The 13,696-nt window shown below is 38.0% G+C and overlaps 1 protein-coding gene and 1 long non-coding RNA gene across 5 annotated transcripts; one reads left to right on the top strand and one right to left on the bottom strand.

Moving 5' to 3' along the window:
- Positions 1–150: 150 nt before the first annotated feature.
- LOC131015013 (uncharacterized) lies at positions 151–3,142 on the bottom strand. Its single transcript, XR_009098427.1, has 3 exons — positions 2,656–3,142; positions 1,027–1,105; positions 151–430 (listed from the first exon to the last, which is right to left on the bottom strand). It is a non-coding gene; the product is annotated as an uncharacterized LOC131015013 (long non-coding RNA).
- Positions 3,143–3,742: 600 nt separating this feature from the next.
- Positions 3,743–13,216, top strand: LOC131015004 (uncharacterized). Of its 4 annotated transcripts, XR_009098424.1 has the most exons (3): positions 6,444–6,542; positions 6,653–6,749; positions 12,938–13,216. XR_009098424.1 is itself a non-coding variant. In XM_057943198.1 (2 exons), the coding sequence occupies exon 1, from the start codon at positions 11,185–11,187 to the stop codon at positions 12,463–12,465; it is 1,281 nt and encodes a 426-aa protein (XP_057799181.1). In that variant the 5' UTR covers positions 10,881–11,184; the 3' UTR covers positions 12,466–12,518; positions 12,938–13,216. The 4 variants fall into 4 exon arrangements, 2 of the variants coding, with proteins under 2 accessions (XP_057799181.1, XP_057799182.1); XR_009098425.1 differs by lacking the exons at positions 6,444–6,542; positions 6,653–6,749 and adding an exon at positions 3,743–3,786; XM_057943198.1 differs by lacking the exons at positions 6,444–6,542; positions 6,653–6,749 and adding an exon at positions 10,881–12,518.
- The last annotated feature ends 480 nt before the right edge of the window (positions 13,217–13,696 follow it).

Genomic DNA, 13,696 nt, shown 5'->3' on the forward strand with positions numbered 1-13,696 from the left:
AAACTAGACTCGACTCTTTAGAATAAGGTTTCTAGGGCCAGAGCGAACGAACCGCTCTGATACCACTCTGTCACAGCCCATTATCCCTATGACGGGTTATCCGGGGTTATGACTTGGGGTGAACAATAAGAAATGGAAATGGACAATTACTTAACATTAAAGTATATGGAAATGTCACTCATAGATAAAATACTAGGATCATATATGATTATTTGGATACTTATAAAACATACACATAATTGAGAACTGATTAAGGTGGTTACCCAATAACACGTATCACAACTTCATATCATAGAGCTATCCTAATCGAAGTGTTTTGCAGCGGAAAACGTGTGAGATATACATATGAAGATGTATACTCAAGGTTACATTTCTTGAAATGTCAAAGGAACACCCGCTCAACATCATTCCATTCCATCAACTGCTCAACCTGCACATTTAGAAATACATGCAGGGCTGAGTATAAAAATACTCAGTGGGCATAGCCGAAAATACAACATGCATACATATATAAATTGAACTGCCATAACAGTAACACACAGGGGTTTTCTTAAATGACCTGCGCTTACTAAAATATTTCTTTCATTTTCATAAAGTCGATCGGCCGATCATTTTCCTTCATATGATCCATATCTGTTCCTTTCTGTCACGCGCCGGGAAGGAGGCCTCCTTACCACGGACGCCAAGACCGGTCGCAAGCGACTCGCGGTCTCCATGAGTGTACACGTTAACCCTAGCTAGCGACCTTTGTCTAGCATAGGATCCCAATTGGATTTCCTTTAAAGTTGGCGAACCAACACAGATAGGATACATATAAAAACATAAACATTTTTGGCAGTCAATCATTTCATAAACATTTCATTTCATTTCATGAACATTTCATTTTCATTTCATAAGAGTCATTTATCATTTGAGCATAATAATAAACTGAAATTAACAGTTAAAATCATCTCATGCATATATTCGTATAAGAGGCCTACGACACGCAGGGGATCTCTATATACGTATAGTAAAAGTAATGCCCACCTGATTAGGCAAAGCCTGAAGATCATAATCACATAACCTGTCTTGGGAAAGCAGCGCTAATCCCCTTGGTCCACAAAGCCTACAAAAATTTTATTCTTAATAGGTCTCGTGAAGCTAACTTAAAGTCTTAGTGGGTGCACTTAACTACTATGATTCATCACGCCGGGTTTTCAAAAATTTAATGAATAAATAATTGAAAACTAAACTTCTTGAGTTAAGGACACCAACAATATCCTTACTCAATTTTCTTTAATAATTGGAATTATAATTAAAACCAATTAAATCATAAATACTTTTATTGCAAAATATAATGCAATTTCATGTCATGCTTAGCATATAATGACTAATTTACTTAAAATATGCACATAATAATAATTTAATATTAATATGTAAATCATTCTTTAAATTAATTAATCAAACTAATTTTAAGTCTAATTAATAATTAAGGCAACCCAATTTAAAAATAATAAGAGGCCCTTTTTTTTATATATAAAAATCGCAGCCCATATAAAATAGGGCAATTCATGCTTCCAAAAATAATTCAGTGGCCCATCTCATTATTAAAAGAGCCCAAGCAAAATAAAATTTTACTCAGCCCAACTCCTCTAAACCTAAAGCCCAATTCTTCATCTCTTTAAACACACACACACACTCAAACACACGCACCACACAGCTGCGCCATCATCCCCCCCATTTCGTCTCTCTCACACTCACAGTCACTCCCCACGCACACACACACACGCTGCAGCAGCGACCGCCGGCGATACCGCGCCGCCGCTGCCGCCTGACACCCCCGCAGAACTCTCCCTCTCCCTCAAAGCTCACGACTGCTCGCCTCTCTCCTCGAAACTGCTCGGACTTCACGGCCGCTGGAGCTCGCCGGAGCAAGCGGCGGTAACCACTACATCTCGGTTGAAAGATCCGCCCACCCCACTCTTCTTTCTTGGGCGAAAACCGCCACCACTGAACTCGCCGGAGGTGCAGCAGCAGTAGGTCGCGCCACCCTCGACTTTCTACACACGCCCAAGCACATGGACGGAGGTAGCACGCAGCCGCCGTCCGCCGACTCTACCTCCCTCCGCTGAACTTTGGCCGACGGCAGCAGCTTCATGCTGCCACCATCGCCGCCCTCATATCTCCCTCAGAATTCCGCTGCCGCCGCCGCCGAAGCTTGCCAGAGCAACAACGACAACCACTACCCCTCGGTTCTCCCTTCTCTCGGCTGAAACAGGCCCGACATCCCACCGCGAAGAGCGGCGCCCGAGCCCTAGCTCCCTCTCTCTCACCGTGGCCGGGCGACAGCAGCGCCGCTGCCGTGCCGTGCCTCCGTCCACCTCCCGACTCAATTCACACAGCCACCACACTCGTCTACCCGACTCGACACAGCAGTTCGAAAACAAGGATAAAAAAAAACAGAGCTTCAATATCTACTTCTTTTCTATTTTTAAAAAAAACATGCTTCATGTATGTATGTATATGCACAGACGATAAATAAACATCATTGAGTTTGGGTCTTGTTGTCATATGCAAATTTATATATGATGGAATCAGTGTACGTGTTATGTATGGGTTCTAACTTGAGTTTCTGTTTCAAAAGAAGTGCTCGAGTAAGAGAGTTAGAGGTTTAACCTTCAAAAGAAATCTGTTGGGTTATCATTCTGCAAATCTTCTGAATTTGTTCAGTAGCTGATGTGCTGAAAATTGATGAGGGAGATGAAATATGTGGGATGATTGTGGAGGATAGAAAATGGAAGCTCGGATCAACCAGCTATATTAAGTTTGCAAAAAGAAGGGAGTAGGTGGGTGTGAGAGGGAGTAGGTGGAAGGAAGTAGGTGGGAGAGTAATATAAAATAAGGTCTTCCGGGTTGTATTATGAAAACTGTAATAATCGTTCAGTGTTTGCTTAAATAAATAGCTCGTGTAGATGTTAAATGCTTAATATTCAATTTAAATAAATATGAAATGCATAAGAATTTAAATGACTAACATTTACAAAGAGGATTTTGCAAATCGTTTGTTGGAATTAAAATAAATTCATTTTCTTTATATCCGGCGTGAATCATCTTACTTCTAAATTTTGAAAATAAATTCTAAATTTAACTCAGGGAAACGGGGTATTACAGAGATGTACGACCCTTTTGGTCGTAAATCCATCAAATTACCATCTTTATGTGTTTATTGTGGCGTATTTGATCGTATGCATCTTCGTGGGCCAGATCAATTGTCTCCGCGAATTTATCGATTATATTCTTCTTCCAATTCATCTTCGCATGTGGAATTTGTACTAATGTATAGAGCTGGCAAAATTGGCCCAGCCCGACGGGGTGGCCCAGATCGACCGTATTTAGGGTTGGGTTGAAAAAGCAGTCACGAGTCATCTGAATGTGGAAAGCTGGCCTTCTTGTTGCGTATAGGTGGTGATTTAGGTATTTTCATCATTGATTTGTCCGATACGTATATGGATGATGAATTTGTCATATTCGAGGAAGAAAAGTTTGTTGTGGGCCGGCCTAGTATACGAATTCGTTGCAGAGAATTGTATTGCCCCCGATTCTGTGTAATTGGATCTAGTCTTTACATCTTGTGCATTAGCGAACAGTCAGTGAATCGAGGCCACCCATTGAAGGTATACAACGTTGACCTATCACCTACGCTTTCGAAGCCGCCGCCGCTTTCGAAAATCATATTGGAGAAGGATGTGCTTAAGGAAGAACCTGCACGGCTTAGCCCCAAATAATTCCCTGCCGTTGTTCCTTACGGTAAACACGTTGTGTTATTTTCTACTCTTATTAGCTTTTGTGATTGGGATGTCCAAGGTTTAGGTAGTGCAATTGATTTTGAGGTTTACAATCCCGCTAGTGGTGATTCTAGTAAACTCCCTCAATTGTGTATCTGCTGTGGCACGCCTGAGCGTGCATGTTTGAGTTGGCGAGATCAGTTGTTGTCACCAGTGTACCGATTGTTAGATATGGACGTGGAACATGTCGAATTCACTCTTAAATACAACCCTGAAAATTGGAAATGTGATCGCAACTTACGTATATCAGCATTTGGTTTGTAGAAAAAAGAATTGATTGTTAAGACCAACTTTGGCACAATGTTTCGTCTCAACAACGAAGAATTTCCAAGTGGGTGGAAATTATGTGAAGACTTCGAGTTTATTGATGATTATGTTTGGAATTTTGTGATTCCAGATGGGATATGTGTGAATCCTTATGGTATTAGAAGTGTCATACCTAGAATATGGATTGATTTTCCTATTTCATCCATTCCTGGCTTTACACTTGGACGGCTATCTTCAGTTTCTGTTACCCTACCGGAGCATTATCCAAGATTAACATGCTAGCCATTACTGTCCAATTAAGAGCAGAATACTCGGGAATGGAATATGACAGTGGGCGTTGTAGGTTGTTTTGGACTCTGGATTTCTTGAAAGTAGATTTGGGCAAGTTTCGGTACGATGATGATAGAGACGGCCAACAACACAAGCACATTGAGAGTTTCAAAGATGATGAAAGCCATGAAACTGTTAGGAGGATCAAGACTTTGAAATTTTGTCTCAATGACCGAGTCGTCGCCGATTGTTCTGGGATTGTTTCAATGTTTTGTTTGTGATTATATCATTGTAGTTACAAACTAAACATTGTAACTATATATATCCCATTTAGGTAAGGTATAAGTAAGTTTATTATCTCATCAAACTAAAGATTGAAGAGTCACTTGGTGTATCTGGATTATGACAAACAAAAAATAAAATTAGTATTTAATTTTATTGAAGTTCAACACATAACAAATACATTTGTTATCTTGTATTCACCTGGTACGACGATTTCCATTCAACGCAAAGGATCCATGGTTGTTATTAAAAAACCCAAATTTACAGGTGCAAACATGTTGAACCAAAGAAAATGAACAAACTTTTCACACTTAGCAAGTACTCCCTCCATCCCATTAAAGTTGGCAACATTTCTATTTTGGGTGTCCCACTAAAGTTGGCCACTTTCTAAAAATGGTAAAAGTTTACTTTAATTAAGTCAACAATTACTCACTAATTTGGTCAACAATTGTAGGCCACTTTCTAAAAATGCCAAAATTACTTTAATTAAGTCAACAATTACTCATTAATTTGGTCAACAATTGTAGGCCACACTCTATTAAAACATATAACACTCAATTTCTTAAACTCCGTGCCGAAACGAATGTTGCCAACTTTAGCGGGACGGAGGGAGTAACAGATTGATTTAGTCCACAGTTTGGTAATATTTGGTGTAATTGGTTCAATAATTTTATTCAGCAATACACAATAATTTACTTCGAGTCTAGTGAGTTCAGTCCCGAGAAGTAGTATCGTGAACAGGACGACAGTCCAAAACCCTTCCCCATTTGTGTTCGTGACAAGAGACATAACTACACCAACTCCCTGTGGGATCGACTCTTGCTTACCATTAGGCACTATGGCTATCTTGGGCAAGGATATAAAACGTTCCATTCTGGTTCATCCGGAATGTTTGGTCGGGTCGCATTCTTGGAATTACTCCATCTGTTTTCTTTTTAGGAATCAACAACCAATATTTGACATGACAATTTTTTAGGAGTGCACGACGAACATCGAAATTAAATGATATATTTAAATAAATAAATATAAACAAAATCAAAATATAAATAAATGTGAAACATGTTTTAAAAATAAAATAAAATAAAATAATTTGCATCAATTATTCAATAAAAGTATGAATTTCAAAATGTAATTTTGAACTTTGTATAAAGTGTAATAAAAATTAGCATTACACATTATTATTATTATAGAGTATTATCACGATTGATGCGTCATAATAAATATTTTCACATATAAACATAAAAAATTATAAAATTTTAATGGAGAGAGAGAAAATAAAAATTTTTAAATTTTTTATAACTTATTCGTTTTAAATTCATTTTTGATATTTTTATACTATAATAAATTTAAATTGTCTATTGAATATTTTTTCATGAATCAAATTTGACAATGTTTAAAAAAGAATTAAAATATAAAAAACAAAAAGAAAAAAAATAGTAGAAAATTGGTGAAAAGAAGAGAGAGAGAAAAAGAGGGAAAATATAGAGGGAAAAACTCCTCTTTTATATATTATATAGATATAGATTGCAAAGTATTATTTTATGGGAAAATAACTTACCATTGAGTAATCAATATTGTCAAAAAAAAATTGAGTAATCAACAAAAATAGCATAAGCCACCACAAAGTCGCTCTACAAAACCTACAACATCGAGCCCAATTTCAAAGCCCATTAATCCAGGCTACTTAGAAATCCATAGTCCAAAATAATATTGAAAATGAAACAATACTATTAAAAATTAAAAACAATACTATTAAAAATGAAACAAGACTAAATCAACCATTGCATGCTCCGAAGATGTGGTTGGAATCTCATTATATGACCCCAACCACAACAACATGGTGGACGCTGAATTGGACTCTTTCGTTACATGGGTGCGCGATCCTATGATCCTTAGCCGGTAACTTATATCGCATTAAATATTATATCAAATATTTTAATTTTTCTTTCCAATAATTGAGTTTAGTATTTTTTTTGCTCTTCTTTTAGAATTTGTCTTCATTTTTGTAGGGATAAATTGTTGATGCTGCCCACAGAGATTATGCAGTATGGAGACTTGGCTTGGTTTGATACTCTGTGGAGGCCAGACGGGTGGCTCGAGTGTAAGGTGCGTTTTTTTTTTTTTTTTTTACGACACAGAAATCTGGATTCTCATATTTGTCAAAAAAACACGAATTCATGTATGAGTTCGGATCGGAATTCTGGTTGAAATGAACAAAAAACAAGCCTATTTATTTATGGTTCTAAGACCGGTAGTTCTAGTAGTCGACTCAATTCTTTTAAATTGTTCCTCATTATTGAGAAAAGGTAACAAAGATAAAATACGAGCTTGTTTTATAGCAATAGTAATTAATTGTTGTTGTTTCAAGGTCAATCTATTCACTCATCTAGATAATATTTTTCCATGTTCACTAATAAATCTACTAATTAAACTCATGTTTCTATAATCAATTTGATCCCTGATTCAAGGCGTTGATCTAGTCGCCACTGAAGCCACACATGGCTATCTAAATTGATTCGTTTTTGCCGATAAGCTCCAATTGCATCATAGGAATTAGAAAAAAAAAGCTTCTTTCATATGCTTATATTTATTATTGTCGCTTCTTTTATTTTGACAGCTTTTGTGATTCCATGGATTATACCTATTTACACAAATACCTCGACGATTCCCGCTCGTTAATACATAGAGTCCAATAAGCATATCTTGGGTTAGTGAGATTTCTACAGATAGTAGGGGTAGATACCCCCTATGGCCATGTTCTATTCGGAGAAATAAAATAAAAATTGTCTTTTGGAGAGATGGCTGAGTGGTTGATGTAGTGGGCAAAATTCGTCAACTTGACTCAAGCCCAATTAACCTTCCAAGCTAGACCAATGAGCTAAACAGCCCGGTCAGTCCAACCCGACAAACTTCGAACCAACTTGGATCAATAATGAGGCTGACCCATTTACTTAAGAAAACTTGTTCGCCCAGCCTGATAAGTCAAGTTATACTTGTAGTGGATAAAATCCGACTGACTAGAGGTCAGCAAAATCCTCGCGAATTCTCTGCTTGGGGCGACTTCCCTGCTCGCCGCGATTCCTCTGCTCGGGACGACTTCCCTGCTCGCCGCGATTCTCTGCTCGGGGCGACTTCCCTGCTCGCCGCGAATCCTCTGCTCGGGGAGACTTCCCCGCTCGCCGCGATTCCTATGCTCGGGGCGACTTCCCTGCTCGCCGCGATTCCTCTGCTCGGGGAGACTTTCCTGCTCGCCGCGATTCCTCTGGTGCCTCGCCAGAGGAATCAACGAAGTCATCGCCAGAGAAATCAGCAAAGTCCTCGCCAGAGGAATCAGCGAAACCCTCGCCAGATGAATCAGCGAAGTCCTCGCCAGAGGAGTCAGCGATCCCTCTGCTCTGGCAGCGGAATGATTTCTCTGCTCTGGCAGAGGCGCTATCCCTCCGCTCTGGCAGTGGCATGATTTCTCTGCTCTAGCAGCGGAATGATCCCTCTGCTCTGGCAGCAGCACCATAGTAAACATCTCGACACGAAAGCATACAAACTGGATTACAAGCTTACAAAAACCTAGTCAAACATGGGTGACTAGGTCAAACGAAAGTCGCGGAAGATCGTTTCCTAAAAAATCAGAACCGCTAGGGTTTCAAAGAACATTCCAACAAACCCTAACCCTAGTCGCCTCCTTGCAGGCCCATAACCTATATATACTACTTCATTAGCACAATGGGGGGACACGCCGTCATTAACATTCATACTGATACTTACGATCATTCGCATTCCACATTCTCTAGCACTATTCTGCCTCCACGTTCCCAGCCTTAGGTTTTCTGGTGATCAGATCAACCGGGATGACCCAACGGCCCTCGCTCATTGCTCAATCGCCTTCAACTCCGTCGACCAAATCGATCCGATTCACTATTTCATTTACTTTCAATTGCTTTCAATACGATTTTTATTACTATTATTTACTGACTTGAGCGTCGGAGGCCCTTCCATCGACACCCCCACTGGTGCTCTTCGGAGGGCTCTAACGTTACTTGTGGTCTCAGGTTGCTAGTGCCTGTCGATCCTGACGTGACTGACGTCACTTCCGTGATTATTGGTTTCATCCCCCACAATACTTATCTCGAGATCAACCTGGACCGACCCAGGATGACTATCCCACTTCAAGTCCAACTTGTCTCAACAGTCCGGTTGAATAATTCATACTTAGCCCAAACCCATCAAGTTAGTTCGCCAACCTGGCATGACCCTAAAAAGTCAAATTGGCCCAACAGATTGGTCCATCTAGCCCGAAAAGCTATAGACCGACTTGAGTCCACAACCAAGCTGGATATATTGCATGCGGCCCAATGGTTATTGACAACCTAGAAAGACAAAGTTACAAGGCCCAGCCGTCAAACCCTAAAACACATTTCCCACCAAGCTGATGCGATCAGACGAGTAAATCTTTGTGATCCCGTCCAATTCGCAACAACCCGGGAGATAAGGGCCTTGACGAGGCCAAACTGTAGAAACCTTAGCGGTTGGATGTCCACTATATAAACAACCCGACTAGGTCATCAAACGGACACGAAAAATCCTACTTGATCTCTACTCTTTGAACTCTCTACTCCGGCACTACGCTAACCAGAAACAGCCAGTTTGGCCTACCGCCGCCTGACAAGTTTCATTATCACAACTCACTGTCATCGTTTCCACCCTCCGACGCCGCCGATAGTTTGGAATAACCACGCATTCCAACTTGCCTTTCTATCTTATTTCAATTTGCTTATCATTTAATTTTGCTATTTCGTTGCTGACTTGAGCGTCAGAGGCTCTACGCTCTACGGTCGACATCCCCTCCCGGTGCTCAACCTAGAGTTCTTACGTATTCTCGTGTTGACAGGTTGCTAGTGCCCAATCGATCCAGACGTGCAGACGTCATCTTCAATCGTAGATTTCAGCATCTACAGTTGATAGCCCCGGTCTTGAAAACCGGTATAGTTTTGAACAAAGAACTATCGAGGGTTCGAATCCCTCTCTCTCCCCTTTTTTGTTCATTGAATCAATTTGTTTCTATTGGTTTTGCCCGGATTGGTATCATAAAGAAAGGGGGAATGGCTCGGCTATCCCACCTAGCCAAGCCAGAAAAAATAGAAAAATCGATTAGATAGAAATGAGTTGAAAAAAATAGAATAAAGGAATACTTTTTAAGTATAACCTGATCCCAATATATATGATGAAATCAAAGTGATTCCTACTTCAATTCAAACATTAAATAAAATATTATACCTTAACGAAAATATAGATTTAATGATAAATATAACATATAACATATGATATGTAATGGTAACATGGGCGTCTCCACGGAGTGCATGTCATTCTTTAAATTAACTAGTATATGATTATTCGTGCGATGCACGACGAACATCAAAATTAAATGATATATTTAAATAAATAAATAAATAAAAACAAAATCAAAATATAAATAAATGCGAAACATGTTTTAAAAATAAAATAATTTGCATCAATTATTCAATAAAAGTTTGAATTTCAAAATGTAATTTTCAACTTTGTATAAAGTGTAATAAAAATTAGCATTACACATTATTATTATAGAGTATTATCACGACTGATGCGTCATAATAAATATTTTCACATATAAACATAAAAAATTATAAAATTTTAATGGAGAGACAGAAAATAAAAAAATTTAATTTTTTTATAACTTATTCGTTTTAAATTCATTTTCGATATTTTTATACTATAATAAATTTAAATTGTCTATTGAATATTTTTTCATGAATCAAATTTGACAATGTTTAAAAAAGAATTAAAATATAAAAAACAAAAATAAAAAAATAGTAGAAAATTGGTGAAAAGAAGAGAGAGAAAAAAAGAGGAAAAATATGGAGGGAAAAACTCCTCTTTTATATATTACTCCATATAGATAGATATAGATTGCAAAGTATTATTTTATGGGAAAATAACTTACCATTGAGTAATCAATATTGTCAAAAAAAAAATGAGTAATCAATAAAAATAGCACAAAGTCGCTCTACAAAACCTGCAGCATCGAGCCTAATTTCAAAGCCCTAGTCCAGGCCACTTAGAAATCCATAGCCCAAAATCATATTGAAAATGAAATAATATTAAAAATTAAACCCTAATTGATTTCCCTCTCTTGTTAGTCGTTCGTTCGCAGTTCTCCTTTCCTACAAGACAAGAAAAAGGGCGGCAAGTTATTCCCCCAAAAATTTAGTGCTCGTTTGGTTCAAGTAGAGGAATGGAAAGGGAATGGAATCAAATAAAGGAGTGGAATGGTAACAATAACCATTACTTTTATTGAGTGTTTGGTTTAATAATGGAAATGAATCATTAGTAAGGGAATCCCTTTCTTTTGTTTCCCTTCTATTTTGAGGGGTAACAAATTGGGTGATTGTGTTACCCTTAAATAAGGGTAATGATTATCTCATTACCCAAACCAAACAACAAGTAATGGATTCAATTACTTGATTCCCTTTCCAACATCTAAAAACACCCAACCAAACGTGGGCTTAGTATGAATAGCCGCCGACTATCAATTTCTTCAGGAAAAAGCAGTCACGAGTCATCGAAATGTGGAAAGCTGGGCTTGTTGTTGCGTATGGGTGGTGATTTGGGTATTTTCATCATCGATTTGTCCGATACGTATACGGATGATGAATTTGTCATATTCGAGGAAGAAAAGTTTGTTGTGGCGCGGCCTAATATACGAATTCCTTGCAGAGAATTGTATGGCGCCCGATTCTGTGTAATTGGATCTAGTCTTTACATCTTGTGCGTTTGCGAACAGTCAATGAATCGAGGCCACCCATTGAAGGTATACAGCGTTGACCTATCACCAACGCTTTTGAAGCCGCCGCTTTCGGAAATCATATTGGAAAAGGATGTGCTTAAGGAAGAACCTGCACGGCTTAGCCCCAAACAATTCCCTGCAGTTGTTCCTTACGGTAAACGCGTTGTGTTATTTTCTACTCTTATTAGCTTTTGTGATTGGGATGTCGAAGGTGTAGGTAGGGCAATTGATTTTGAGGTTTACAATCCCACTAATGGTGATTCTATTGAACTCCCTCTATTGTGTATCTGCTGTGGCACGCCTGAGCGTGGACATATGAGTTGGCAAGATCAGTTGTTGCCGCCTGTGTACCGATTGGGGGAACATGTCAAATTCACTCCTAAACACAACCCTGAAAATTGGAAATGTTATCGTGACTTTCGTATAACATCATTTGGTTTGTACGAAAAAGAATTGATTGTTAAGACCGACTTTGGCACAATGTTTCGTCTCAATATCGAAGAATTTCCAGTTTACGGTGGGTGGAAATTATGTGAAGACTTAGAGTTTATTGATGATTATGCTTGGAATTTTGTGATTCCAGATGGGATATGTGTGAATCCTTATGGTATTAGTAGTGTCATACCTAGAAAATGGATTGATTTTCCTATTTCATCCATGCCTGGCTTTACACTTGGACCGCGATCTTCAGTTTCTGTTACCCTACCGGAGCATTATCCAAGATTAACATGCTCACTCATTATTGCCCAATTAGCAGCAGAATACTCGGGAATGGAATATGACATTGGGCGTTGTAGGTTGTTTTGGACTCTGGATATCTTGAATGTAGACTTGGTCAAGTTTCGGTACGATGATGATGGAGACGGCCAACAACACAAGCGCATTAAGAGTTTCAAAGATGATGAAAGCCATGAAACTGTTAGGAGGATCAAGACTTTGAAATTTTGTCTCAATAACCGAGTCGTCGCCGATTGTTCTTGGATTGTTTCAATGTTTTGTTTGTGATTATATCATTATAATTACAAACTAAACATTGTAACTATATATATCCCATTTAGGTACGGTATAAGTAAGTTTATTATCTTGTTTAGACTATGACTTTTTTAGATTAACAGATATTACTTAATGATGATTTATGTATTCCTTTTATTTCTAATTGGTGTTGTAGCATGTAGTGTATGCTTAAATTATGGGATACTATCATGTTTATTGCTATTAACTTTTAGTTTAATTTCCTAAAAAAAAAAAAACTTTTAGTTTAATTATCTTTATCACTGTCATGTGATTCATGAAACTAATTTGGATGTACAATGCTGCTTTTATTGAGCATATACGTGTTTTACTCCTCTTGCTTTATGTTTAAAAACGTTTTGAGAATGGAAAACACCACGTTGAACTAATGATGTTCCTGGTGTTGTCACCGGAGGTAACAAACTAAGGTCTTGACTGATTCTTTGTTTTATTCTGCAATTCTCAGAAGTTTTATGTTTGGTTTGGCAGAAGCATTCCGAATCCAGCATGCCAATAGTCTGAAGAATCTGAGCAGAAACAGAAGCAGAAGTCCGTTCTTCTTGAAGAATCAATTCTCTGTCAGCCACTTCTGCAATTGATCATTCTTAACACCTTTTGCAACTTCATCAAACTGAGTTGTGTTTTTCTCACAATCTAATTCAGTTATTTTGAACATGTGAAACTCTAAATCAGCACAAGGGGATCTATTTTCATTCTTAATGCAAGTTCTGGCTTCTTTTGATCATTCATTGCTTTACATTACTTTGAACTCCACTAACTCATGATATTGCTTTTCATACCCTGAAAATTTTCTTCAAGCTTTCTCTTCTTGTCTGATATGGATTTGATATGCTCATTTAGATTAACGATCTCTGTTTGAAGATTTAGAATAAATTCTTTGCAGTTAATTGATTATTGAGGCATGTTTACAATCTGATGGTCCGTTGATATATACTTTTTTCTTTCTGCTGATAAAGATGTCAAGTCAGCAAAATAATTTACTATTCTCACAGATGATGCCATAATTTTCCTGCTCGAGTCTTTTCCTGTCATCTTGTATCAAAGTCTGTAGTGGCTCTAAACAAGCTTTGTGCTCAATATATATATTCCTCTGTTTTTCTCCTCAATAATCACTTGGAAACTGTCGTTCAAGTTTTCATTTTCGGATTGCAGTCAACTAGTTGAGAAAATTCTCTCAAAAAAACTAGTTGAGAAAATATGCTTG

Source organism: Salvia miltiorrhiza, chromosome 3 (assembly GCF_028751815.1).
Source record: "Salvia miltiorrhiza cultivar Shanhuang (shh) chromosome 3, IMPLAD_Smil_shh, whole genome shotgun sequence".
Taxonomy (NCBI): Eukaryota; Viridiplantae; Streptophyta; class Magnoliopsida; order Lamiales; family Lamiaceae; genus Salvia; species Salvia miltiorrhiza.

Coding starts and splice junctions, on each gene's coding strand:
- LOC131015004 (XM_057943198.1), top strand. CDS start 11,185: ATGAATAGCCGCCGACTATCAATTTCTTCAGGAAAAAGCAGTCACGAG.